Below are 26463 nucleotides of genomic sequence, written 5' to 3'. Positions count from 1 at the left end.
ATTCATCCAAACTCAAAACTCTGTTTTCAAAGGTCTGCAGAGAGTTTATCTCATCGGGCCATTTTGAGGGAAAAGGCAGAATGTTCTTTTTTAGAGGTTCCCCCCCCCCATACCTCACAGACTTAAGCCTACAGAATTACAGACCCCAGGTGGGAAGCACAGCTCAGTGTCTGGGAAGACCACTGGCTCCAGGGGGCCCCAGCAATGAAGAGAGTCTGGGGGGAGATCAGAAGGTGGGCGTGCTGGAGAGCTTCCTCGCTGCAGCACAGAAGACCGTTGACAATGTCGGGGCACTTCCCTCTCACTTTTTCTCTCTTCCTTTTTTCTCTGACAAGGTCTAATGTAAGTCTTTTAACCTTGGGGCTGTGTAGGTCATCTGGAGACGAGCCCCCGGCAAGCTCCCCCTCCCGAAGCAGGACGACGTGCCGATAGTTTACTTCCGTGGTGTCCAGAAGCCCGCCGGGCCCTCCCCGTCCACAGAGGGCCACGCTCGCTGCCCCCCCACGTATGCCATGGTCGGCCTGCACAGCCTAGAGGCCCGGGGCGAGCGGAACACGGCCTCCCACCCAGTGAGTTTCTCCAGTGAGAAGGTTGGGCGAGAAGACAAACCCATGTTTCCCTACCAAGAACTGACCTCCACTCAGGAGAGCTTCCGCCAGAAGGTGGCTGTCTTTGCTGGGATGACGTCTGGCTGTCACAAGGGCCCTGGGCCCTGCCTCTCTCCGCAGCCCCTGCGGGAGTCCCTGCCCTCGGAGGACGACAGCGATCAACGGTGCTCACCTTCAGGGGACAGCGAAGGGGGGGAGTATTGCTCCATCCTGGACTGTTGCCCCGGGAGCCCCGTTGCCACGGACACCTCACAGGCTGAGAGTTCTCGGTGCAGACCTGGCAGAGGGGACCGCTCACCACTGTGCTGGGAGCAGGGAGTGTGTGAGGGGCTCCCTGAGGAGGAGAAGCGGGTTTTGAGCTTCCCGAGGGAGTGCTGCAGCCAGGGCCCAGCAGAGAACCCGCCCCGCCTGGGTCCCAAGAAGCCGTCCCTCACCTCGGAGGCTGCCAGTTCTTCAGACGGCCTCTCCTGTGGGAGTGCCAGCAGCGGGGCCAGCAGCCCCTTCACCCCCCATCTTGAGAGTGACTACTGCTCCCTCATGAAGGAACCCATGCCAGGGAAGCAGCAGGACTCAGGCTGCCACGTGGTGACCTCTAACAGTTGCCTCGGACTGACTGGGGAGCCCCAGCCTCCAGCCCACCCCAGGGAGGCTGTACAGTCTGAACCCATCTATGCTGAAAGCACCAAGAGGAAGAAGGCGGTTCCAGCACCTTCTAAGCCACAGGCCACAGCGGAACAGGCAGCAGCTGCTCGGGGCCAGGGCCAGGGCCAGGGCCAGGTCCGGACAGCTAATGCCTGGGCTCAGAAAGCAGCATCTGGCTGGGGCCGGGACAGGGAAGGCCCAGATATGGCTCCCCAGGTGGCAGCCACCATCACAGTCATGGCAGCCCATCCGGAAGAGGACCACCGGACCATCTACCTGAGCAGCCCCGACTCTGCTGTGGGGGTGCAGTGGCCACGTGGGCCTGTGAGCCAGGACTCCGAGGCAGGTGACGAGGAGGCTTCAGCTGGGCAGGGGCTGAGCTCCCGAGAAAGCCACCGTCTCGACGCGAGTGAGAACACGCCCAAGGGGAAGCCCGCCATTCCCCCCAAGCTGTCCAGGAGTAGCCCCGGAGGGTCCCCGGTGTCACCGTCTCCCTCCCCACTGTCTGACCTCAGCGAGGGGAGCTCCACTGGTGGTACTGGGCCCCCGACTTCCTTCAGGGGCCCCACGGACCCTGCCTTTTCCTGCCGGGCCAACGGCGTCGCCGCCAGTGACTCTGTCCCGTGCCACCCGCCTGCGGCCGCAGCCTCAGCTTTGGACCAGAGGAGGCCCCGGTACCAGACCGGGGCCTGGAGCCGCCAGTGCCGGATAGAGGAAGAGGACGAGGTGGAGCAGGAGCTGTTGAGTCAAAGCTGGGGCAGAGAGATGGAAAATGGCACCCCAGAGCCCTCAAACTCCTCCACCTGGCACCGTCTGCGCCCCACGGACGGCTCCTCTGGGCAGAGCGGCAAAGTCGGGACGGGCATGAGCAAATCGGCCTCTTTTGCCTTTGAGTTCCCCAAGGACAGAAGCAGGATTGAGGTATTCTCACCGCCACCGCCGCCTCCGAAGTCGAGGTGAGTACGATGGTCTGCGTGTAACTCGGGGCCCTTCTAGAAACCTTTGCTGTTGCCCTTTACCCAAAGCCCTGAGGCCCCAGCTCGGAGTCCTACGCTCCGGGCACCGGTGTCTGCCCGAAGGCCCTTGCGCCTTGATGTCAGTTCCCGAGTCGTTCACGTGTGTGCCCCCCAAACAAGCCTACAAGCACTGCCCTGCCCGGGATTGGCGTTTTGAGATGAAGCTTCCCAAGAAGCATGCCAAGTCGTTCCCCTTTCCCGGTGCTTGGAGTCGCATAAGCTGCTGCTCTTTTCCTCCCCATCTCTCCGAAGCCTCTCTGGCAGGCTTCCTCGGGGAAACGCGGAGATTCGCCGTTTATTTAGACACGCAGAAGGAGGCCAGGGGAGGCTGTGCGGTAGCGTTTGGAAAGGCAGAGAGATGGGGAGGCCCGCGGGCACTGCCAAATGTGTGCTCCAGAAACAGGCAGGCCTTGGAGCCAAGAGCAGAATAGGAGGCTTTGCACATGGTTAGTAACCTTCAGATGTGGGTATTGGGGGGGAAGGAGTTCGTTTTAGCGTGCCGAAACACACAGCTTTTCCACCACTTCACGGCTGTCTCCTGCCGGTTTAAAGTACCTTTCCAAGGCCCCAGAAAAATACGTGCCTTTTTAAAGGTATTGAGTTGTGCATGGAATTTGAATTCTGGGGAAAAAACAAAAACTTTCTCTCTTATTCAAGCAAAAGGGATTCTTATCAGGGAAAGGAGAAACCGGTTGTGTTGTTGTTGTTGTTGTTATTTTTTAAATGACAGCCTTTCCAAACAGGCTTCTTCTAGTTGTGTCATTTCTGGTGATTCTGTTTCAGCTCATGTGCCTTCGGGCTGCTGTCGGAACAGGGAGCTGACCACAGAGAGATGCAGCTGTGACACTTGACTTTGAACATCAAGGCATCTCAGGCTGTGATGCTTTCTAACACGGGCTTTTTCCGTGACCACTGCTTTGTTCTGGTATTGCATTGGCCACCTGCCATGCGGCGTAGACGTCCTCCAGATCCTCTGGTGGTTGCAGACCCCTTTTGGCTACAGTTTTAACTTCCCGAGTGAATGAGGGATCCAGCAGCTAAGAATAGCTCCCATTTATATGGAGCTTACTATGGGCCAGGCGTGGATCTAAGGGAATTAGACCTATTAACTCATTTGATCTTCAGAACAGCCCCAAGAGGTAGGAATTACCATCCCCAATTTACAGATGACAAAACAGAGGTGGGAGGAGCTGAAGTCACCTGCCAAGGTTACACAACTGTACCTGGTCGGCTCTGCTCCTAACACTTCAGCAGGTGCAGGAAGTGAACAAGGCATGAGAGTAAAACATGGGCATTGGATCTGTCTGCCTCAGGCCTGGGTAGGTTAGTGGGAATCACAGGCTTTGAACTTGATCAGAAAATCAAGTTTATACTGCACCTGTCATATCTATGTGCTGAGTGATCCTGAGCAAGCCACTTACCATGACTGAGCCTCCCTAAAATTGGATGGTAATAACAATACTTTCATACACCCTGTTGTTGAAAGACTCAAGCGAGGTGAGCAGACTCCAATAGAGAGGTTAGTTGTTATGCAGGCGAAAGCCCCCTGGAGCTATTGACTGTACTGGGACATCGGCACCCTGTGGGAACCTCCTAGCCCACTCCTAGGCATACCGCCTGAACACCACCTAGTTCCTCGGAGAAGAAACTAAACCTTTTTCATGGAAGAATTAAGGGCTTGGAGAAACCCTAGTCACCACAGCCACGTGACTCAGGTAGAGTTTGCATTAGCATGTGGGTTGAGATCGGAGTTTTTTGGCCCAGTTAGTTATGATAAACCCATTGGATTATATACAGTTCAAACCAGGTGGGATCTCAGAGGTTCTGGGTTCCAGCTCTTAAAAACAAGAAAAAGGAGCAAACCAAAAAAGTTCTTATTTCCAGGGGGAAATAGACTTTTGGGGAAGAAATCTAGGAAATAAAATTAACTTAAGGGAACCCAGAAGAGAGCAAAGAGCACGTGGTACTATTTAAAATAAAACAAACTCATATATAGTGTCATTTGAGGAAGGTGTTTTAAGCATTACTGACATCTCTTGAATCATCATATCTCCCTCGTGAGGAGAAAAGAGGGTGAGCTTGGGACCATAAGCTGACTTTTAATTCTGGAACTCAGTACTTACTGAATCCCTCTGAGGAGAGTGCCAGAAACCCACAGTCTTCAAATCTAGTAGGTCAGGGTGATGGCAAATTGGACTATTCATGCGATTACAGCCCACAGCTGATCCAGGACCAATACCAGTACCACACTGGTAACAATGGCAGCTGGTGTCAATTTTCTAAGATGGAAAATGTTGGAAGGTCTTTGAATGACACTGAAGGTTAATTCAGTTTCTTTGCACGGCCCATCTGTTAATGGGTCCTATTTCTAAGAATCAGCCTCACCCACAAACAAAAATAGCAAATCTCATGACATGTATTATGTACACTCAACACTCTCAAGAAAGGGGTTGTTTCATGCAGGACAGTATTACTTTCCACACATTCACTTAGCTCCTTCTGCTTCCTTGGACTGTTATGGAAGAACAAAGAGTCATTTTCTGGTTTGCCTAATGGTCCTTCTTTACAAAACTGACCGTGGCTTGAAGTTAAAAAAAAAAAAAAAAAAGATGTTGAGAATTTCCTATGGTCTTGTTTTGGGTGTTTTGCAGTAGCTTTTCTGTCTGAAATATTGTCCTCTGTAAGCTTCCATTAGGGTTCTGGAGAAGTCTCTTGCTGTAATGCCATGAGGCTCTCAATGCCCATTTTATACCCTTGAGAGGTGTTGAAGTGCCCCCAGTGTTCCTCCCAGCGGATGAAACACAGTCTGGGTTCTTCTGTGCCTGCTGCTGCCAAGGCAACCGTCTACACCTTCAGGCTCGCCAGCTTAGACTGGCGGACCTCACCGAGTCTCTGGGGCAATTTAGTGCCCCAGTTTAGGGCAGAGTTCGAAGGTGAGGGTTCACAAGTCCTGCTGGCGAGGAGGCTAAGACCTACGGGGAAACAAGTGTGGACTTCTTAGTTTCAATGTCATGTTCAAGACTTCAGCAGTTTCATGAGAGCAGTAGTGCCTGGGGAAATAATTAAGATGCAGAAGAGTCAAATTTATTTCTGCCTTTTATTTCTTCGCAGATGCCAACCTGGTTTTATTTATTTATTTATTTATTTATTTTAAGATTTTATTTATTTATTCGACAGAGATAGAGACAGCCAGCGAGAGAGGGAACACAAGCAGGGGGAGAGGGAGAGGAAGAAGCAGGCTTATAGCGGAGGAGCCTGATGTGGGGCTCGATCCCAGAACGCCGGGATCACGCCCTGAGCCGAAGGCAGACGGTTAACCGCTGTGCCACCCAGGCGCCCCGCAACCTGGTTTTAAAAGACGTATGGCTTTTGAGTGACAAGGTCAGTTGAGGGAGAATGCTCTGATTAGTGCAGACAGGAAGTTCACAGAGAAACCCCAAATTAGGATGAGAGGCCTGAACTCAGAGGAGGAGTAAGGGCACGGCAGGGGAATAAGAACTAAGAGAGGTTTATATGGTTTCAGTGGCCAGAGGTCTGGCCCCAGATGAGACTAACCAAAAGAAAAGAGTTTCCCTAAGAAAGTGATAGAGATTTACTTTTGAAGTTTTCACTCATGCTTTGTAATTTTAACCCACTACTTAACTATATTCTCTCCCTCCTCTCCAGGGGATTCTGGGGAGCAGAGACTGAGTCTGTCTTTGGGCTTTTGCTCGTTCTTGATTCCCCACTCTCCCTCCGACGTCACTTCTCGGCAGACAGGTGGTGACAGTGTCACAGAGGAGAGCACTTTTCTGTCCACAGAAGTGGCCACTGGGCCATTGGAATCAAAATCAAAATGACGTCATCATGTGGCCCCTTGGTAACAAGGCCTCTCAGCATAAGCCCCAAGGATGGGAGTAGAATGATCGAGATTGATATTTATCTCCAGACTCCGTATCCAATCTGAGTCAAGCTCCAGTCACTTTATTCTTTTTTTTTTTTTTAATTTTATTTATTTATTTGACAGAGAGACAGCCAGCGAGAGAGGGAACACAAGCAGGGGGAGTGGGAGAGGAAGAAGCAGGCTCCCAGCGGAGGAGCCTGATGTGGGGCTCGATCCCGGAACGCCGGGATCATGCCCTTAGCCGAAGGCAGACTCTTAACGACTGCACTACCCAGGCGCCCCTCCAGTCACTTTATTCTTGACGCATTTTCTGCTACAGTGGATTACGGTAGAACGACAACAATTTACTAGGAAAGCCCATAGTCTTGATGCATAATGGGCTTTTCTTGTGGCATTTTGAAAATCCCAGTTTGTATTAGAAAGCACTACATGTGCATTGAGACTCTTCCCTATGTTTAGCCTTTTTGACAAAGCTGAAATAAGTTGGCTGGAGGTGGAATCGATCCAGGGAAGAACGCATACTGGGGATACTTCGGGGACAGAGAGTGCTCCCGCACATACACACAGAGTTCGGCAGACAGAACTCAGCGCATCAGCAATGCACGTTTATATCCTGCTGCCTGCCAGGGGCAAACGAATAGTTGGCCTCTTCCCTGAGTTTGTGGATAGAGCCTGAAAACACCAGACATCTCGTGATGCTGTTCAGACCAGGGAGAATTAAAACTGATTCCTATATTTCTATACTGTAATTTTTTAAAAAAATCACGGAGTTGAACAGTAGTCTATATCAAATATTTTGTAACTTCTCTCCAATTTGGAGCATACATCCACGGTTAAGGCTAGGGATTAGAGATTCTTTCTGTAATTCATCAGGTGTCTACTAACTGCCTACCTTCCGTTATGCTGTGTATAAGGTGCTAAAACATCAGTGACTGGGTTCTGCCCCTTAAGGCCCCTGAGGGTTGAGTGGGTATAAATTAAATCAGCAGATGTGTCATATGACCACCACGGGCTCTCCCCCTGTTTTGATTCCCTTTGTTGAGACTGGTTATCGTAGCAACTGGATTCTCAGCACATTCTCATTCTGTTGGGTAACACAGAGGTAAGTTCAGCTCGGTGTCCAGGAGGAGCGAAAGAATACTCCTTCCTTTAAGTGTCTTTTGACCCGATTCAAGATCAAGGTTAGTACAGGTATATAGATAACCATTTATTTTTAAAAAGGCAGGATGGTGTGGGGAGGCAGATGCTCCTTGAAGGTCAAGTGCATGCTCAGCCATCTGTAATAACATAGCATCCTGTTTGGTGCCTGGTACATAATAGATGCTCAAGAAATGCTTGTTGAATTGTAGGCAGAGACCATGCGTGGCTTATCTCACTCTCTCCGAAAGCACTATGCTTTGCACAGCAGGAAATGTTGAAAAAGGAGCAAGTAGCCTTAAATTCTTGTATCCAAGTATCTTTCTGACACTCAGGTTTCTGGACTGCCCCAGTACCCTGTTTGGGCAGTTAACACAGTATGTCTGGCACCACGTTAAATCGGATCCCTATTTGTATCTCCTCAAGAAATCGTAAATTCCTGGGAGTATAGGAACCGTGTTTCATGTATTTTTCTTTGAATTTCCCACAGGATATCTTAGCATAGTACCTGGAACATAGTAGGTATTCAATACAGAATCATCAAATTAGGGGGAACAAAAGGCCAGAGAGAACTACAGATCTTTGCCTGATTTTTCACTGGACATCCCATTATAATTCTGTGCCTAGCCTTGCTCAATAGAACACTGTCACCTTGAGTGAGAGAAGCCAAAGTTAATAATTATTAATGTTTCAAGGTGGGCAAACACCATATGGACACAATGCATCCTTTCATGGATTAATTTCTCTCCAATGAATGATTATACATTTCTGTTTTGCAACTGGGTTCATACTCTGCTCTTTTTTTTTTTTTCCCCCAAGCTGAGCAGGTGTGTGGAGCCAGCCCTCTCTTGCCCCAAGAATGTTCCTTGCAGGTAGTCATCACCTAAGGACCTTTCTCCCTACCAGTGAGTCGCAAGGAATTCGAGGTGTGGTTTCCCTTCTCTTGGCTTCGAGGAGATTTGTCATGCTTTCTGCGGTGGGTTGGAAAACACGAGTGTGGGCCATATGCTCAAGCCCCCTTTGTACATTAGGTGATCAGAGGGACTTTTTCCTAAAATGGCCAGCCTACTTTTTGGGTGTAGACTTCACCAGCTGGTGAGAAATTATCTGTTTGTGGTGTGAGTCGCTTGTTACTGCGTTAGGATCGGGCCGGCGTGCTCGTGAAAGGACTTCCTCTGAACAGGGTTGATAGACCAACTGCAGAGAATACTCAGCGGCCCTCTCTGCAGCTGATAACCTTCAGAGTTTGAGATCGGTCTTCCTCCCCTGTACTCAAATTGCTCACTATTTCTTTATGTTGACTCTTGAACACATTCCCTAGAACTGTTGGTCGTTAAGGGTGTTCCTGCTATTTCCATGCAAGTTTGTAAAACTTCCTGCTTCAATGAGCTTTTGTCTAATGCCTTGGGTGGCTTACTCTCTGTTTCTCTAATGGGCTGACTCATAGAAACAACTGTTCTTCACCGGGGGGGAAAAGGGGAACTTCCTGCAGATTGAAGACTGCTTTAAGAAATCCTTCCCCTTTTACTCATCTTACTGTCCAGTACCTATGACTGTCAGATGACCCCCTGACTTCCTGGTAGTTTGGTTTTCAGCCACTTTGTGCTCATTTATGCTTGTGCTGTAAAAACGTATCTGAAGTCTAAAACCAAGGCAAATAATTGGCAGGGTTACTATGTATGTTCCTGGGCTGTAGAACACCCTTCAGAATGGCTCTTGCTCTTCAGGGAGCACCATAGGGCAGTCAGAATGAATGAAAAAATACAACGACATGGATAACTTGACATATTAATAAGTAATAGGACCCTGAAGATCAGGAAAAAAGGAAGGAAGGCTTTGGAATTTTAAAACTAATCATAGTGGGGTTGTCACTTCAAATCATGCTATTAATATGAGGAGCTCAAAAGGAAGATTTTGTGACGGCATATTCTTGAACCCTGAGGGCAGTCCGGTTGCATTCTCCACACCAGTTCCAAAGTGCTGGTCAACGGGAGTAGCTGCCTGAGCCCCACGTGGAAAACGGGGAAGATCATGTGCCCTCCCCCAGGAAAGTTCACCATGATCAGTTAGGACTGTCAGCAGGTTATGCCAGCAGGGAGTGTAGACATGTGTGCCAGGTATTTGTCAGTCTAGGTTTAGTAACTATTCCCTATACTAATTCAAGGGTTTTATACCTGGGAGAGGATCTGTGTTCTCTACAACCCAGGCCGTCCTAAGCAAACTTGGGCAGACTGTGGTTCTCTCTTTGATTATAACCTCAAAGTTCTGACGTAATGCCAAAGGTTTTGTTTTCTCTTCATGAGTGATTATGAATATCCCATGAATTTTAACCTTTTTGAACATCTGTATTTGAGTAAGTAAGAGTTACCGTTAAGTCTATTACCCACCCGTTAAGTAATGCATGTTCACTTAGCTTTACCCTCTCTGGTTTGTAGCACTGGTTTTCTATGCTCCCCGATGGGAGAATGGGGGTGTAGGGGCAGGAAGTATGTCTCATCTTTTAGAGGGATAGTTTGAAAATGAAAATTCCATATTATAAATATGATATAAATATTATAGATTTATCATATAAATTTAATATAAATGTATTATAATATAAAGATATGTTTTCATAAAACATAGTACATATAATTTTTCTTCATCTTCTTGACTGGTGATGAGTTAGGTTGTCTGTTTAAGAGATACTCAACTTCGGGACAGAGCGTGTATCCCAAGGAGCAAGGACAAGAAAGCCAGGACGAGAATATTCACTGATCTGTTACATTTACTTCATGACCTCCCTTCAAACCTCTCAGAATGCCTTCTCTATATTCATGTCCTCTCCAAAACTTGAAACAGAAATTGTCTCTACCAGTGAATCCTAAATCCAGCCCCTTGATCCTATTTCTTATCCTACTTTCAATGCTTGTCCACGCTTCCTATAAAAGCGGAGAAACAGAATGAAAGAGACTCTTCTTACAGTTCAGAGTCTGAAGTTTTCTTGGTCGTGACTAAATATTGAGGACTCGGCATAGGTGGAGCTAATATGAGTGAGTGAGTAAATTTCAGTACAAGAATACATCATGTGCCTGCAATCTCCATTTCTCAGTGTATGCCTCAGAGAAACACTTGGGTCGGTAAGGGAACACATAGGATAAAGATCATCACAGCACTGTTCAGAGAAGAGGGTAGTTGGCGCAATCCCGGCTCTTCGTGGCTAGGCAAACGGACAAGTAAAACGTCATGAGTATGCAATGAAATGCTTAATAACAGTCAGACATTATGGGCTGGATATATGTCCAGAAACGTGGATGAACCTTAAATTACCTAGAGTGAAATAACTAAGAAACACAGCACGATCTGTAACACAAGGTAATTCTATAAATTGAAAACACACAAAGTAACACCAATTTTTTTAAAAGATAAATCCAAGGATATATATCCGAGGAAAGAGAGTGTGTACCCGGAAGTGGGAAATCGGGAACATAGAGAATTAGCGTAGAGATGGGGATGAAGGAAAAAAGCTAAAACAATGCAGATCTGTGTGAAGGTGTATCATTAACTGAGGCATGAGGTGATCTCCCCTCTCTGCACTTGAAGTAAATACAAACATAAAGAAAGACAATCATGGAGAAAGAGGATGTATTTGCAAGAAATAAAATGGCAACTAAGAATATCAAGAAAGATGGTGAATGTTTGGAATAGCTGCTTTGGAGAGTGGGAGGTCAAGTGCAAGGATTGCCAGGGAGCCCCAAGAGCTTGCTGCAAGCAGGAAGCATGAATTAATTGTGGCCCCAGGTGCACGGTTATGCGCTTTCTTAGAGAGGCAGTGGGCTGCCTGGTATAGGAGTGAAAATTGAAAATGTTTGAACCTACCTAGTACGATATTGTGATTTATAATAAGAAATAAAAATGTGGTCTCCATCCCTGTTTCTGACACAGAGCTCTTCAAAGCCATGGAGTTTGCTAGGTGATGAATTTCCTAGGAGCCATAAAGGTGTGTTTTATTATGTTAATGAGGTGACTTTTGAACCCACCTAAGCATGGGGGCTGGTTGCCAGGAAATCAGCCCTGTGATTAGAGGGTTGGAACTTTCAGCCCCACCCCCTGCCCTCTGGGGAGGAGTGAGGGGCTGGAGGTTGAATCAGTCTTCAGTGGCCAATGCTTTAATCAGCTGTATCTTCTATAATGAAGCATCCATAAAACCCCCCAAAGGATGGCGTTTGGAGAGCTACGAGGTTGGTGAACCTGTGGAGATGTGGGTGGAGTGGTGCACCTGCCGAGGTCATGGAGGCTCCCCGCCCTTTCCCCACACCTTGCCCTGTGCGTCTCTCCTGGGTTATATTCTGCTAGTGAAATGTTTCTGTGAGTTCCGTGAGCTGCTCTAGCAAATGAATCAGACCCAAGGAAGAGGTCATTGGAACCTCCGGTCTGTAGCCTGTCGGTCAGGAGCACAGGTGGTGACGTGGACCTGCAATTGTCATCTGGGACAGAGGCAATTTAGTGGGACTGAGCCCTTAACCTGCAGCATCTGATTCTGTCTCTGGCTCGTTAGTGTCAGAATTGAGTTGTATGGTAGGACACCCAGCTGGTGAGAATTCGTGGTGTAGGGCCCCTCCCCCCCACCGCCATGTTGGAATTGGGTGACCAAAACCCTTACCTAGGTTGGGGGAGGTTTCAGCCAGGGCTGAGGGAGATGGGAGATGGGAGGGAGGAGCTAACAGAGGGCTGAAGAGGTGACCTGGGAGTGGGAAAGAAACCTCATCGTTTTTGGGCAACAGACTGGGCCAGAGTGGGGAGTGGAGAAGATCATCTAGGGGCTTTGTTCCAAGTAGCCCGACTCCCCCAAGCCAGGAGGGTAGGAACAATGTCTAATATATACACACAGATTTCTTAAGCCAATAGTTGGGCTCAGAAACTGGGTCAACAAAGTGGACTTGGAGCATTTGCTGAATCAAGAGAAAGAGGGAAAGATAATTCTGAAAGCATCGTTGCCAAAACCAGTAGTCTAGAAACAGAAAGATTCTGGTCAGGCACTGATTGTATTGGTGGATGGGTTCCAAGAGGAATAGGTCAGGAATAGAAGAGGAGTCATTCCCAAGTTGGTGAGTAAGAATTTGCTACTGCTTTGGTTTACTCAATCACCAGAGTCCTCCGTTGGGGGTGGAGAGGTGGTGTGAAGAGAGAAGGAATCATGGGAGGTTCTTTTTTTGCATGGGAGAGGAAAGCTAATATAATAAAAGAGGTTCTTCTGTTTCTTAGTTTGTGTGTAATGGAGCTGAGCAGCCTGGTCAGCTGTGGAGTATGTCAGCCCCGAGCCTGGGGCTACCGTACAAATTAGCAATGTCTTGAGTGGGAGATTCACACAGAGGTCTGGTTGATGGACAGATCAGTTCTTCCTAGTTCCTTTAGAATAATGCGTATCTTCAAAGCATCATCCTGATGAATTTTCTTCTTTAATTTCTTTGTTGTTGTTTTTTTTTTTTTTTGTTAAAGATCGTATCTATGTATTAGAGAGAGAGAGAGAGAGAGCTCGTGCCCCTGAGACGACACAAGCTGGGGGAGGGGCAAAGGGAGAATGGGGGAGGGAGAAGCAGACTCCCCGCTGAGCACAGAGCCCAAGGCCAGGCTCCATCCCAGGACCCCAAGATCATGACCTGAGCTGAAGTCAGACACCCAACTGACTGAACTTCCCAGGCGCCCCCTTTGAGTCTCTTTCAAGTACCATAATAAAAGTAGAGGTATGAGAGTGAGATCTGTAAGCCACGTGCTGTTTTCTGCTTCTGTCCAGGTAGCAGAATTACTCAGTTTACTGGAGGCTGCTGAAGTTGTCCCTCAGTCTCTGTCTCTCCATCCATCCATCCACCCATCCATCCATCCATCTTTCTGTATAAGGAACACTTTCCGTGCACCTGGTGCACCTGGTGTTTTTGGCACATAACAAATATTAACTCATTGCATCTTGCCAGCAGCCCCATGAGATGAGTGTGACGGGAGATCAATACTGGGAGAAATGGGCTGGATGGGCAGCTGAGGCAGAGAGGGCTCAGGAGCCTTTTCTAAGGTACCCACCCAGTAAGCAGTGGAGCCAGGATCCAAACCAGGCAGCAGAGCCCCCGGGTTCATGGTCTTAACCACCCCACCAGGAAGCCTTCCTAGATGACTCTGAAATCCGTCTGGAAAGTTCAGCAAATGCTTGCACAGCTGTTCTTCCCAAAGGCTCCTGCGGGTCCTCCCACACTGTGCTGGCCTGTAGGAGGGCTGGCAGTCAGGGTACCCCTCTGTGGATTGCAGCTGCTCGGTTGCCCATTTGTTCTTCCTCGCCTTTTCATCTTCTCGTCCTTTCCATCCCTGTGTGAACACCTGTAAGAGCTTCCTCCTTGACTTTCCAGGCTGGGACTCAGGGCCTCTGTTCTTAGGTGAGTATATGGGAGATAAAGTGTAGTGCACTGGTGATGGGGTCTCTCTCACCTCCTCCCTGACAGCTCCTGGCCTGTCCTCAGCCTCAGCTCAAAGCTCCCCAGGCCAGGTAACTCCAAACCTCTGCCTTCCTTCCCCCCTGACACCAGGCAGCCCAGAGCTTCTCTATAGGAAAGTGCACAAAAGAGTACCATGCCGACCCGGGCCGCAGATGAAGGAACTTGAATTTTTTGAGACCTGAAAGAGACCTGTTCTTTTAAAAACATTTGTATCTCTCAGTGCCAAAGTAGATCTGTATACAGTCAGGGCAAATGCCTTCAGATTTCCATTTGACCAATTCAAGCATTTTTATCCTTCCCTAAAACTAACAACTGACTTAAATGTACGTGTGCACATCCCTATCTTTAAAAATAAATATGGCTTTATTCCTATTTTTAATTGGTTTCCACTGAATGCAAACTGCATTCACCGTCAGGTTGAACCAAAGGGTTTTTCAGCTTGTACAGCTATGGAAGTCACTAGTGCATTAACTGCATATGCAAATTAATAGGCCTGCACCGTGGGGAACATTGAGGTCATCTGACCGAAAACGAAACTGATTTCCTATCTTTATAATTGCTAATAAATCAGGGGGTAAACATGCCCCCAGAGTAGACTGGACTTATTAGCCCTTTCAGTATATTAGAGACACTAAGATACTTGGAAAATAACTCCCTTAGCATTTTCATCAAAGAGAATCAAAGATAAAAACAATAAAAACCTTTCAGTATAGTTATCTGCCTTTCTCATCCCATCTCTTGAAACAAAAATTTTTTTTAATTACAAGATTTATACAAATTCAGGGTATTTTGGGACTGTTGTATTTTGTAAATATGAGAAAGATTGGGGTATTGAATCCAGCTTTATTGAGGGGTGTTTGCTCAGTGTTCCTGCCTTTTGCAAGTTTTGCTAGGAAAGTGTAATTCTTTACCAAAAGGAAACATTTATGCTCCCAGATTACACCGAGTTATTGAAACAGAGGCAGATAAAGTTAGTCAAGAAGTATTTATTAATTACAGTGCGTTCCAGTATATTCTGAGTGTGACACAGCTCCTCAAACAGTTTATAATCTGGGCGTGGTAACAAGCCTATTTCACATGAAACAATTAGAATAATCTAACCAGGATTATAACCTAATGCCCAGTGATGTGAATCAGACTGTTCGTTGTGTGTTCCAGAGGAGACGGGCCAGTCAGAAAAGGCTGCAATGGTTTGGGAGGGATTTGTAGGTAAGTGATACTGACCCTGGGTCTTGAGGATGTAAAGGTTTGAAAGGGAGAGACAGTTGTTTCGTCAGAGCCAGGATGGGGAGGGGTCAGTATTGCAGAGTGATTTGGGGACAATGAGAGATTAGCCCAATTGGAGCAAAGGATTTATGAGGAGAAATAGTAGTATATTAAACAAAATGGCAATATTTTTTTTTTCCCAAATGAGAAGTCTAGCCATATGTTCTAATATATAAACAACTGGGGAAAATGTTTGAAATTGAGATTGGCAAAGGATATCTGGGGTGTGTGTTTCAGTCACCATAGAGAACCCAAGATCCAATATGGTGGCCGAGGTTAAGAATACTTACAAGACCTCTATATAGGGCTCATTAGGGTCCACCATCATTATGAGAGCCGTGTTTTAGAAAGACTTGGAGTGAGCATGCTCAACCCCAAGGCTGCAAATCTATTCTGAAGGTATAGATGGAACCCTCTCTCTATTTTTTTAGGGGAGCTTGATAAGTATTTATCTCCCGGGTTGTAGGTTTGTTGAAGCAAGGATGGCATCATCTCTACTCACTGTTGTATCCCCAACACCTAATCCAGTGCTCACCACAGAGTAGGCAGTCAAAATTTATTTCTCGAAAAACCTGGGAATCCCATTCAGGATAGACAGGACGGGGGACACCCTGCAGGTAATAGAGACATAAGTAAAAAAAAGAGGTGCTTTTATTCACCAGGCAAGCTCAGTGTTTCAACTTGAATCATTTAATGATTTTGACCTTAGCATGTGGCCACATAGTAGAGAATGAGTGGGGTGAGGCTGACTGTGTTTCAGAGTGTATTTGAATTGCTCCGAACATCGGAGCCCAACAAGACAATTGGAGATTAAAGCTGCAGGTCAGAGGCAGAGCCGTCCCTGTTTTCCTGTGCTTTTGCAGGAAGTGCATTTTATAGAAAAGTCAGAGAGGAACTGAGGGGAAAGGAGAGCTCTGAGCAGTGAATTCACAGCTGGCTGACAAGGCGCTCCGGCCACCGTCACCGAAGCTGGCCCTCCTCCTCAGGGCTGCTCCATGGGACCCCGCAGTCACTGGCCCAGCCCGCCCCTGGGCTCTGGGGGGCCATGCCGATGAGGATGGCACGACGGGCCAGAGTCTAGGATGGTAAGAGGCTCTCATTCTTTGATTTAGGCATGACTTGACTTATTTGCATCTAAAACTAGTCTGTTTTCACTTCTCAGCAATTTAAAAAACGGGTGTAGCCTCTGTAGCATCTCAGAGCCAGCTCAGAGGTCTTCTCCGAGTCACCCCCAAACTTAGCTGTGAATCTGACCAACCCGAAGGCTCGGCGTGCAGGTGTACCGGGGTCTAGAGTCCCGAGTCTGAGATTGCGTGCTAGTGTTCTTTGGGTTTTCCTGAGCTTCTGCTCTGGAGGCAAAGGGCTCTCAACCGAATGCGTGTGAACGAAACACGAGTCAGGGCAGTGAGAAGGAACCTGGGCCTCCGTCACACTTTACCAACTGTGCCATCCGATGAGGACCCTGACGGCCGCGTGAAGCTTGAGACGCCGTCCCTGCCACACACTTGGGCCGGGCCTCCGTTAAGAATTTCGGACATTCTAAAAGCTCGGGGGTATTTTTAGATGAGGCTTGTTCCTATGAATGAGGAAGTCTGGCAGATGGCTCTTCCGCCTGGATTATTTTTTTCCAGCTTTCTACCCATACAGTAGGGAGAAAACTCTGGCTGGACTTCTTTCGCTAAGGACAATGGGGGGAAAAGCCGTTCTGAAAACACCGGGCGGCAGCTGCAGGGCTCAGTCTCCAAGGACCCCGGGCCGCTGGCCGGGTGTTTCGTCCTACTCTCCTGTGACTGTGGCTAATCAGCGGGAGGCAGGGAAGGAAGTCTGAGTAAGAACAAGTCGTTTATCACGCTGCGTGAACGAAGACATCTGTGCAGGCCGTGCTCTCCCTGCAGCCGATAAGAATGTTATTCACCACCCAGAGAGGAAAGACCGGAGTATGTGGTTTCGGCCCGTTGAAGCCACTTCCTTAAATGACATGCCATCACATTGCGTCTTCTAGATGGCTGGCACCAGTTTTATGAACATCAGATCAAACGCTCATTATTGAGGGGAAAGCTTCGCCTTTAGAAATAATCAGTAGAGTCTTGTTGTGCGTCGTTGGGCGCACTTGGGTGGTCATCTGGCCTTAGGTCCGACAGAACAATCCAACAGGGCTCAGAAAAGTCACCTTTGGAATATCGAGCCTTTTCCGGGGATTCGTAAGAAATCTATTGCATACATAGATGGAACACACAAAAACAACTTGATTGTCAGTCTCTGCTCTGATGGTAAGCTTCCCCTTTCATTCTGAAATCTGAGGTAGTGTCGCTCATTCCCTACTTAAAATGGCAATTCTCTAAGAGTGCAGATTGTACCGGCTTCCCAGATGGAAGATTTTTTGATGCAATGCATATAAAAGAGTCATCACTCCCAAGATTTCGCTATTATGAGAAAGGGTTACGCTTTCTTCCCCATGTACCCCAGAGCATTGCAGATGCCTGTTGGGCTTTTGTTACCTGGTGGGAGCCTGGGCTTCTCGAGCCCTTTTAGTAGAGAAACAGTAATATTCCCAGAAGCCATGAAGACATGAAAATGCCCCCTGTGCTTAGATACCAAGATTTACCACTGTCTACTTTTGGAGGCTCGCCACTTCCCTACACATACACACACGTGTGTATGCTGCTGATTTATACCGCAGCCCCAAGAATAGTCTGATTTTTTCTGCATTCACTCGGTGAATTCAGAACTATCACTTCTCCCTCATAGTGACTAACTGCGAAAGAACTGATTTCTGAAGTCTCAGAAGAGTGGTTAGGTCCGAGAAATAACTTTTTCCATCGGTAAGGCTCTTCTGTGGTTATTACTGACCTTCACTGAATCTGCCTGTCCCATAGTGGGGCCTGATGGAAAGCCTGCTGGGTCATCCTTTCTGTCCCTCGCCTTTCAGAGGCTCGGCAGCAGGTCAACAAGAGCGGCCATCCCTGGGCTCATGCAGGCCCTAGTGACTTTCTTTCCTTATAGAAATGTTCATTTTCAATTTATCAGATATTTCAAGCATACAGTGACATTCAAAGAATAATTTCACTGTCATGTGTCCTCCAAAAAATTTTTCAAGTGTTATTAAAGTTTTTGTCATTTTAGATTTTTCAAAAATAAAATATTTCAGGTCTAGTGGAAGATCACTTCGTATCTAGTTTCTGTTTCCTTTTCCCATTGTTACCTAGAGGATTCACTGTCTTGAAGGTGATGAGTATTAGTTCCATTTTACTGCATATATATGATAAGCAAATTATAGCATCATTATGTATTTTTTAAAATATATTTAAATGGCATCACACTGTACTTGAAAACTTTTGTAAGTTACTTTTTTTTTTTAATTGAAGTAGAGTTGGCATACAATATCGTATTAGTTTCAGGTGTACCAACATAGTGATTTGACACTTACGTACATTATGAAATGCTCCCCTTGAGGTGTAGTTACCATCTGTCACCCTACGAATTATTATAATATGATTGACTATATTCCCTATGCTGTCCTTTCCATCCCCGTGATTGATTTATTTGATAACTGGAAGTTTGTACCTCTTCCTCCTCTTCCCCTATTTCAACCCTCCCCCCCACTGACTCCCCCTCTGACCGCCTCTAGTTTGTTCTTTGTTTTTATGAGTCCATTTTTCTGTTTTGTGTTTGTTCATTTTGTTTTTTAGAATCCACCTGCAAGTGGGATCGTAGCGTATTTTTGTCTTTCTCTAATTTCACTTAGCCTGATGCCCCTTTAGGTGCGTACATGTTGTTACAAATGGTAATTCTCATTCTTTTTTATGACAGAGTAATATTCCATTGTATATATGTCCCACCTCTTCTTTATCTGTTCATCTATCAGTGGGCACTTTGGTTGCTTCCATATCTTGGCTGTTGTAAATAATGCTGTAATAAACATAGGGGTGCGTAAATCTTTTTGAATTAGTGTTCTTTTTTTTTTTTTTTCAGTTAAGTACCCAGAAGTAAAATTACTGGATCGTATGGTAGTTCTATTTTTAATTTTCTGAGGAACCTCCATACTGTTTTTCATAGAGGCTGTACCAGTCGGCATTCCCACCAACAGTGCACAAGGTTCCTTTTTCTCCACATCCTCGCCAACGTTTGTTATTTCTTATCTTTTTGATAACTAGCTATTCTGACTGGTGTGAGGTGATTATCTCATTGTGGTTTTTATTTGCAGCAAGCTACTCTTAACATTCAACATTTAAGAATCCTTTCAATATTAGTTCATTAAAGTCAAGTTCATTTATTTTTGAATTCTATATCATATTCCATTATAAGACTATACCACAATGTATCCATTATTTTATTGATGGATACTGGAGTGTTTATGATTCTGTTTTTGCTGTTAGTAACACCATGAAAAGCCTTGTCCCTGTACGAAAGTTTCTTTAGATCTGCACTGATTAGTACAATAACCAGTAGCTTAAAATGTGGCTAGTCTAAATTACATTGTGCTGTTAGTATAAAATACACACCCGACTTTGAAGACTTAGAATGAAAAAATTAAAATAAAATATCTCATTAATGATTTTTATACTCGTTGCCTATTAAGATGATAGTATTTTTATATATTTTGTTAAATAAAAGAAATTGTTAAAATAATTTTGCCTATAGGGGCGCCTGGGTGGCACAGCGGTTAAGCGTCTGCCTTCGGCTCAGGGCGTGATCCCGGCGTTCTGGGATCGAGCCCCACGTCAGGCTCTTCCACTATGAGCCTGCTTCTTCCTCTCCCACTCCCCCTGCTTGTGTTCCCTCTCTCGCTGGCTGTCTCTCTCTCTGTCGAATAAATAAATAAAATCTTTAAAAAAAAAAAAAACAATTTTGCCTATAATTAGGCTGCCAAAAAGTTAAAATTATATATATGACTTGCACTATATTTTATTGGACAAGGCTGGTCTAAAGCAGAGCTCAGTAATCTACCATCTACAGTGTGGTCATCTGTGTTTGTAAATAAAGTTTTATTTGAAAACATGGCCATTCATTTACAGATAGTCTGTGACTGCTTTTCTGCTCCAGCAGCAGAGCTGAGTAGTTGTAACAGAGACCACATGATCCATAAGCCTAAAATATCACCCACCAGGGGCTCCTGGGTGGCTCAGTCGTTAAGCGTCTGCCTTCATCTCAGGGTGTGATCCCGGTGCTCTGGGATTGACCCCTGCATCGGGCTTCTCTGCTAGGAGCCTGCTCCTTCCTCTCCCACTCCCCCTGCTTGTGTTCCCTCTCTCGCTGTCTCTCTCTCCCTGTCAAATAAATAAATAAAATCTTTAAAAAAATAAAATAAAATAAAATAAAACAAAATAAAATAAAATAAAATAAAATGTCGCCCACCAGGCCCTTTAAGGAAATGTTTGTTAACCCCTGTTCCAGAGCAATGATTTTTAGCCTTTTTTTAACAATGACCCACAATAAGAAATACATTTACTATCATGATCCAACGAGCACACACGTGAAACAAAAGTTTCACAAAACAATGATTCAAAAATCCTTACTATAATATTTTCATATTTTCCGGTCACATAACAGCATATTTTGTTAAAATAAACTGCTGGTAAATTGCCATGACTCACTAAATTGACTTAGCCATTCATTCACTACTAGTGATATGAGTAACATTGCTCAAGGACATATATCCAAGCATGTGTGTGTGTGTGTGTGTGTGTGTGTACTCACACAAACACATATTTACATATTTTTTAGTTTTATCTGTTTATATACATTTCATTCAGTGTTTTTGTAGGTTTACAGAATGGGGCGCTCTGCCAGCTCAGCAGCTCTGGTGCTGGAATTTCTCCCTTGGCCGTTTTCTGGGCCTGAGGACCAAGAGACTCCAGAGGCCACTTCGGAGGGGCTGGGTAGTTGCATTGCCACAGAGCTGGCTTCTCTCCTAGATCGAGGAGTTGTCATTACTCACAACTGCATATCCAGGCTTTATCTGCAAAAGCCATGATTGATGGACCTGATGAGAATGAAAATATTTTTTAAAACTTTATATGATTTTATTTTGCCAGAGGGTAAAATAAAGATAATCTATTGCTACAGCACTTCCTAAGGATCTGATATTTCCAGAGCCCTACGGTGACATTAAAATGTAAGGAGTAGTATTAGTCATAACCTTGCCTCCCGGTCACAACTTACACTGGACAGCTGTAAAATATTTTTTTAATGTGGTTCTAAGAATTGGGGGTGAGGAGAAGGACGTGTTCCTAAAGAGTATTTTCATGGTGGCTAACAAACTTTCTCTAAACTTTTCTGGTAATCAGCACAGGATCCCCGTGACTGCAAAGACCAATACAGGGCCTGGCGATGTTGAACAGAAAGAACAATCGATAAATTCTTGCCCATAAGGTCATGTGCATTAAATGAAGCAGTTCTGATGCCAGATCAATACTGCATTGCATATTTCCTACGGCAGATATCGAGATATAGATCTGCTGCGGTGGGAACAGGACTGTCATCAGGAAATATCAGTGCAGACAAATCTGGGTTACCACGAACAGGGAGAGAGAGCTAGATTGATTGTGGTCTGCCTCACTTTGTGGCGAAAATGTCAGGTCGGAGTGAATATTCATGTAGTCCTTGGAAAAAGGGAAGGAGAAATCAATAAGCTAACCGCTCTACCTGGTAATGGCAGTGTTTTCTCCAAGGCAAGTGATTTTTCTCTTGAACTTGGTATTCCGGTCCCTGATAGGTTGGTAAGGGTTGTCTTAGAAATGCAGCAAGATTTCATAGAAAGCCTAAGGGCGGATTCTGTACTTCAGGAAGAAGGGTTATGTTAACATGTTTCTGAGCATTACACTAGAAGTCTGGTTAAATTGATATAAAGTTTTCCTTAATTCCAAGGAGCAACCTAGACCCTTTGAAGCTCTGTCAAGAGAGTACCAGGCAAAAAGAAATCCCACCTTTTTAGTCCTGATTTGCAATTCACTTGTCCTGTGATCTTGCAAAAGCTACCCAATCTCTGTTTATCTCTATACATTGACTCGTATGATAATGTTCGTGTTTTTCTTCATAGAGATGTTATACAGTGTATAATAGGTGACGTAAACGTTTTGGCCAACAGGGTCAGAATATGAAGGCAATTCCTCCCAAATCATGATTTTGGCATCTGTCTAAATTTCATAGACTCACTCCTAACCACACTTGAGAAATTTCCTACCGTTCATGTGCATAAGGTTTCAAAAGAGTGCCCGTTCTCTCTTCCCAAAATCACTTTTTCAAAACCTGCTGGTACTGTTCAGGCTTTGGGAGCATAGTAGGTTCATGATACATCACCTGGCTTTTGAATGTAAACCAAATTAATTGCTTTTATTGTTTGTTCTTACATTTTCCAGGCACCTTTTAAAGATGAACAAGAGCAGCTCTGATTTGGAAAAAGTGAGCCAGGGCTCTGCGGAGAGCCTCAGCCCGCCCTGCAGGGTCCACGTCAGCTTCACCACGGGTTCCACGGACAGCCTGGCCTCGGACTCCAGGACCTGCAGCGATGGAGGTAACAGACTTGACCTTGACGGGGAGGTTTAGATTCTCCCGAGTCTGGGAGGCCAGCCCTGGGCTCACGGCCAGGATTTGGAATGGCTGAGCTAGACCTACCATCTTGGTCCTGCTTTCCCCATGAGGTAGACTCCACCGAGGAGCCATTGGCGTTAATTCCCTGTTGGATACATGATGAGGCATCTCATCCCGCATTGCCCTTTCCACTGACGCACAGTGTGTCCACAGATTCCTGGGGTGATGAGCCATTTATATATAGGTCCGTTCTCCATTTCCGTCCTCGGGATTGGTTCTTGTGGGATTAGGTTCCGCCAACCTGAGGTTTTTACCCTCCATGTTTCTCTCTCTCCCTCGCCCCCATCTTGTCCCCTCCTTCATGTGCATGAGTGTGCACACGTGTGCATACATGCACACACTTACTTGGACACAGCAGCTGCTTATATAAATGTTGGTTGAAATAAAGCACGGAGGCTTCATGAGACTACCAGCCATCCCAGTCCCTGGAGAAAGCTCTAAGGCGTACTATGTGGGTATGTCCTGACTGGGCACATTCCTGAGAAGGAACTCTTGTGTTTCCGTAGTTGTGATGGGTAGTAGTATTATTATTATTATTTTTTAAAGATTTTATTTATTTATTTGACAGAGAGAAAGACAGCCAGCGAGAGAGGGAGGGGGAGTGGGAGAGGGAGAAGCAGGCTCCCAGCAGAGGAGCCTGATGTGGGGCTCGATCCCAGACTCCGGGATCACGCCCTGAGCCGAAGGCAGACGCTTAACAACTGTGCCACCCAGGCGCCCTATGTGATGGGTAGTATTAAAACCTCTCACCACTTCAACATTCTTTGTGTGCCTGTGTGTCTTCTCCTGCATTTCTCTTAAACTCGCTTTAGCATGTTTGGCTTTGACATGTACTAACATGACGACCTTTCTCACTCCTATGGAAATATTTCTTCCCGGTAGGCAATTTTGGAGTCGAGGCTTCTGTCATAAAATCATAATCACCAACACATTTCTATGGGAAAGATGAGTACTGCTAAGTCTAGAGCATATGTCTGTCAGTCTGTGGCGTGTTCTTATGGGAACCTTCTGACAGCTCAGACTTCAAAACGGGAAATCTCTTAGTCTTGATTGGGGTGGCATGTAGCAAAGGAGGGCTTTCTTTCTTGGCAGATTTTCCTGGGCTTACATCTTTTCCCTTTTCCCATCCAATTGTGCAAAAATTCAATGAGGTGGGTTATTCCTCAGAGGGTTGGGCTGGGCACTTGAACCATTGGACTCTGTGCCCTGACATGCTCTCTCGGGGATTGTGACCAGTTCTGAGGGAGCACTGTACCATGGAGCCCCACTGGCTACCAGCCAGCTCATGTTAATGAGAATTCTACCTAACTGTCTGGGCACTTGGCTAGTCAGAACCAGCAAATCATGTTTGCTCTCAGGACTCTTCAGGTCCAGCTAGGAAGACAAGCCTAAAACACGTGACACATGGGTGGCTGGTCTAAGCTAGGAGATTGGGCTTCCCAGAACATGAATGTTTATCAAGGCTTCCAGAAGAGAAAGGAATCAATGAGGACTGAGGAAGGGTTCAGGGAAGGCATTGGGAGAAGATAGCACTTCAGCTCACGTCTCAAGTGTGGTTAGAATTGAGGAGGTAGAAGGGAGGAAAGGGCTCTGCAGGTTGTGAAAACATAAAGGAGGAGCCAAGGCAGGGTTAGCAGGGCACGCTGGGAAAAGGGTAGGACCGACACACTTCAGTGGAAGCAAGGAAGGCGAAAATGGGACCGGAGGTTGGTGGGAAGGTAGAGGCTGGATTGTACAAAGCTCTCAAAACCGGTGTGTGGAAGTGGAAAATAACAGAGCCACTGGGGATTCAGGAGTACGATGGTGCCACCTAACTCAGACGTTTTCTAAGTAAAATGAATATATTTTCGTGGTTCTGCCTTTATCATGAGCCAGTTATTCAATGGGAATGCACTTCAAAATTCGGATTCCTAGATCAACAAAAAGTATAAACCTTGTTAGCAGGCTCTGGGTCCTCAGAGTGAACCATTTCCAGCTACTGCTCCTGCTTATGACTCTGTACCCCGGGTCATATTTTCTTTGTCCAGCCTCCCTTTGTCACATCTGTTAAACACGAATCCGGAGACTATGGAGAACCACGCTGGTCACGAAATGGGAGGAACCCTTCTGTCCCATGAATTCTTACTTGCTTTTACCTTGTAAAAATCATATTGAAATATGTATCCATCATGCCTTTTGTGACTATTTGTACCTAGTACTGAAGCTGAGAGAGTGGATCTGAATAAGAGAGGGAGAGTCAGTTCAAGCTAAATTTCCTGGAGACCGGAATGTAGCGTCTACTTCTCTAATACTATATGTTAAGTCAAAAGATAGCACGAGACTATTTGTTTTGTCAGTAAGAATTCACTAATGAAAAGAGATGCATTTCACAGACTTTTTGTATATGCAGAAGAGGCCGTCCAGAGTGAACTGAGGACAAAATAATTCTCAAGTGTATCGTAACAGTAGTTTGTGTAAATTTCTTGGACGCTTATCAGGGTTAGTGGTTAAAGTTAGTTTTCTACTATTTGGGTTTTGTGGCAAGAAAAAAAAAGTTTTAAATTTTATAAGAAAAGGGGCACCTGGGTGACGCAGTCAGTTAAGTGTCCAACTTTTGGTTTCGGCTCAGGTCCTGATCTTAGGGTCGTGAGACTGAGCCCCGCGTCGGGCTCTGCAATTAGTGCGGAGTCTGCAGAACTTTCTCTCTCCCTCTCTTTCTGCCTCTCTCCCTCATGCATGTGTGTACCCACGTTCTCTCTCTCTCTCTCTCTCTCTCTCCCCCTCTTTCAAATAAAGAAATAAGTCTTAAACATTTTTTTTGTAAGAAAAACAAACATAATTGAAATTTATAACTTTGTTGCATTTTAAAAACCAGTGTGCCTAAATTTTATATTTACAAACTATCCTCTTTATATCAATATTAACTTCACTTCTTTATGCTTGTATCGCATGCCATACCCCTCAGAGCACATCTGTTATCCCATTTGTCCATGCGGGCAATTCAAGTGAACAGTGAGTCAGCTCAGTGGAAGGAAGAATCCATAGAAGCAGTTGTTTGGTTTATGCTTGGTTTGGGAGGGACAGACTGCATGCGTCAGGACAGATCTGTGACTGCTGCCAAGAGGTGATCTGCAGTGAATAGCTGTGCGACACAGCTTCCGCTGAATGATCACTACCAAGGTCATCAGCAGACACCCATGCTTTAAATGGTTCCTTTTATGTAAGTGAACCTAATGTCACATTAAGATCGTTTTCCCCTTTGACTTAGGATAACGTTAAAATTCAGTGCCACAGTGTAACAACCACCCTGGATGCCAGGTGCCCACAGTACAGGAGACGAGAAAGTGCTCTGTTGAACGGAAGCTGTTGGCACCAGCAGTAGGGAAGAGGTCTGGCCACACAGTGAACATAGGTACGAATTCACAGGAAGGTATGAACCAGGTCAGTGTTCGTGGCTAGTGGTCCAGAGGTGTAGCCAGATTCATGAAATATCTTGACAGTAGTCAGCTTCTTCTCCTCAGTCATAATGCCAAGAGGCATTTTTTTTAAAGATTTTATTTATTTATTTGAGAGAGGGGGAGCGTGCACACGAGAGCAGATGAACGGGAGCGGGGGCGGGGGCAGAGGGAGAGGAAGAAGCAAACTCCCCCCTGTTGAGCCGGAAGCCTGATGTGGGGCTCGATCCCAGGACCCTGAGATCATGACCTGAGCTGAAGGCAGCCACTTAGCCCACTGAGCCACCCAGGCGTCCTCCCCCCAAGAGGATTTTTTAAATATATACATTAGTTCAGTCATTGATTTGATAGGTATCTGTTGAATCCAAACCTTGTGCCGGGTACAATATTAGATGTTGAACATTCAGCAGTGACAGACAATGCCCAGTT

The 26463-nt window shown here is 46.0% G+C and overlaps 1 protein-coding gene across 1 annotated transcript in view; it reads left to right on the top strand.

The window, feature by feature from the left end:
- PRAG1 (PEAK1 related, kinase-activating pseudokinase 1) overlaps window positions 1-26463 on the top strand; it is a 49493-nt gene that overhangs the window by 6504 nt on the left and 16526 nt on the right. The window contains exons 3-4 of the mRNA XM_026508482.4: window positions 372-2206; window positions 22369-22523. Coding sequence (XP_026364267.3) covers window positions 372-2206; window positions 22369-22523 — 1990 coding nt within the window. The remainder of the gene's footprint in view (window positions 1-371; window positions 2207-22368; window positions 22524-26463) is intronic.

The sequence above is a fragment of the Ursus arctos genome, unplaced genomic scaffold (genome assembly GCF_023065955.2).
Source record: "Ursus arctos isolate Adak ecotype North America unplaced genomic scaffold, UrsArc2.0 scaffold_27, whole genome shotgun sequence".
Classification (NCBI taxonomy): domain Eukaryota; kingdom Metazoa; phylum Chordata; class Mammalia; order Carnivora; family Ursidae; genus Ursus; species Ursus arctos.
The sequence above is the reverse complement of the archived record's forward strand: the minus strand, read 5'-3'. Positions and strand labels throughout refer to the sequence as shown.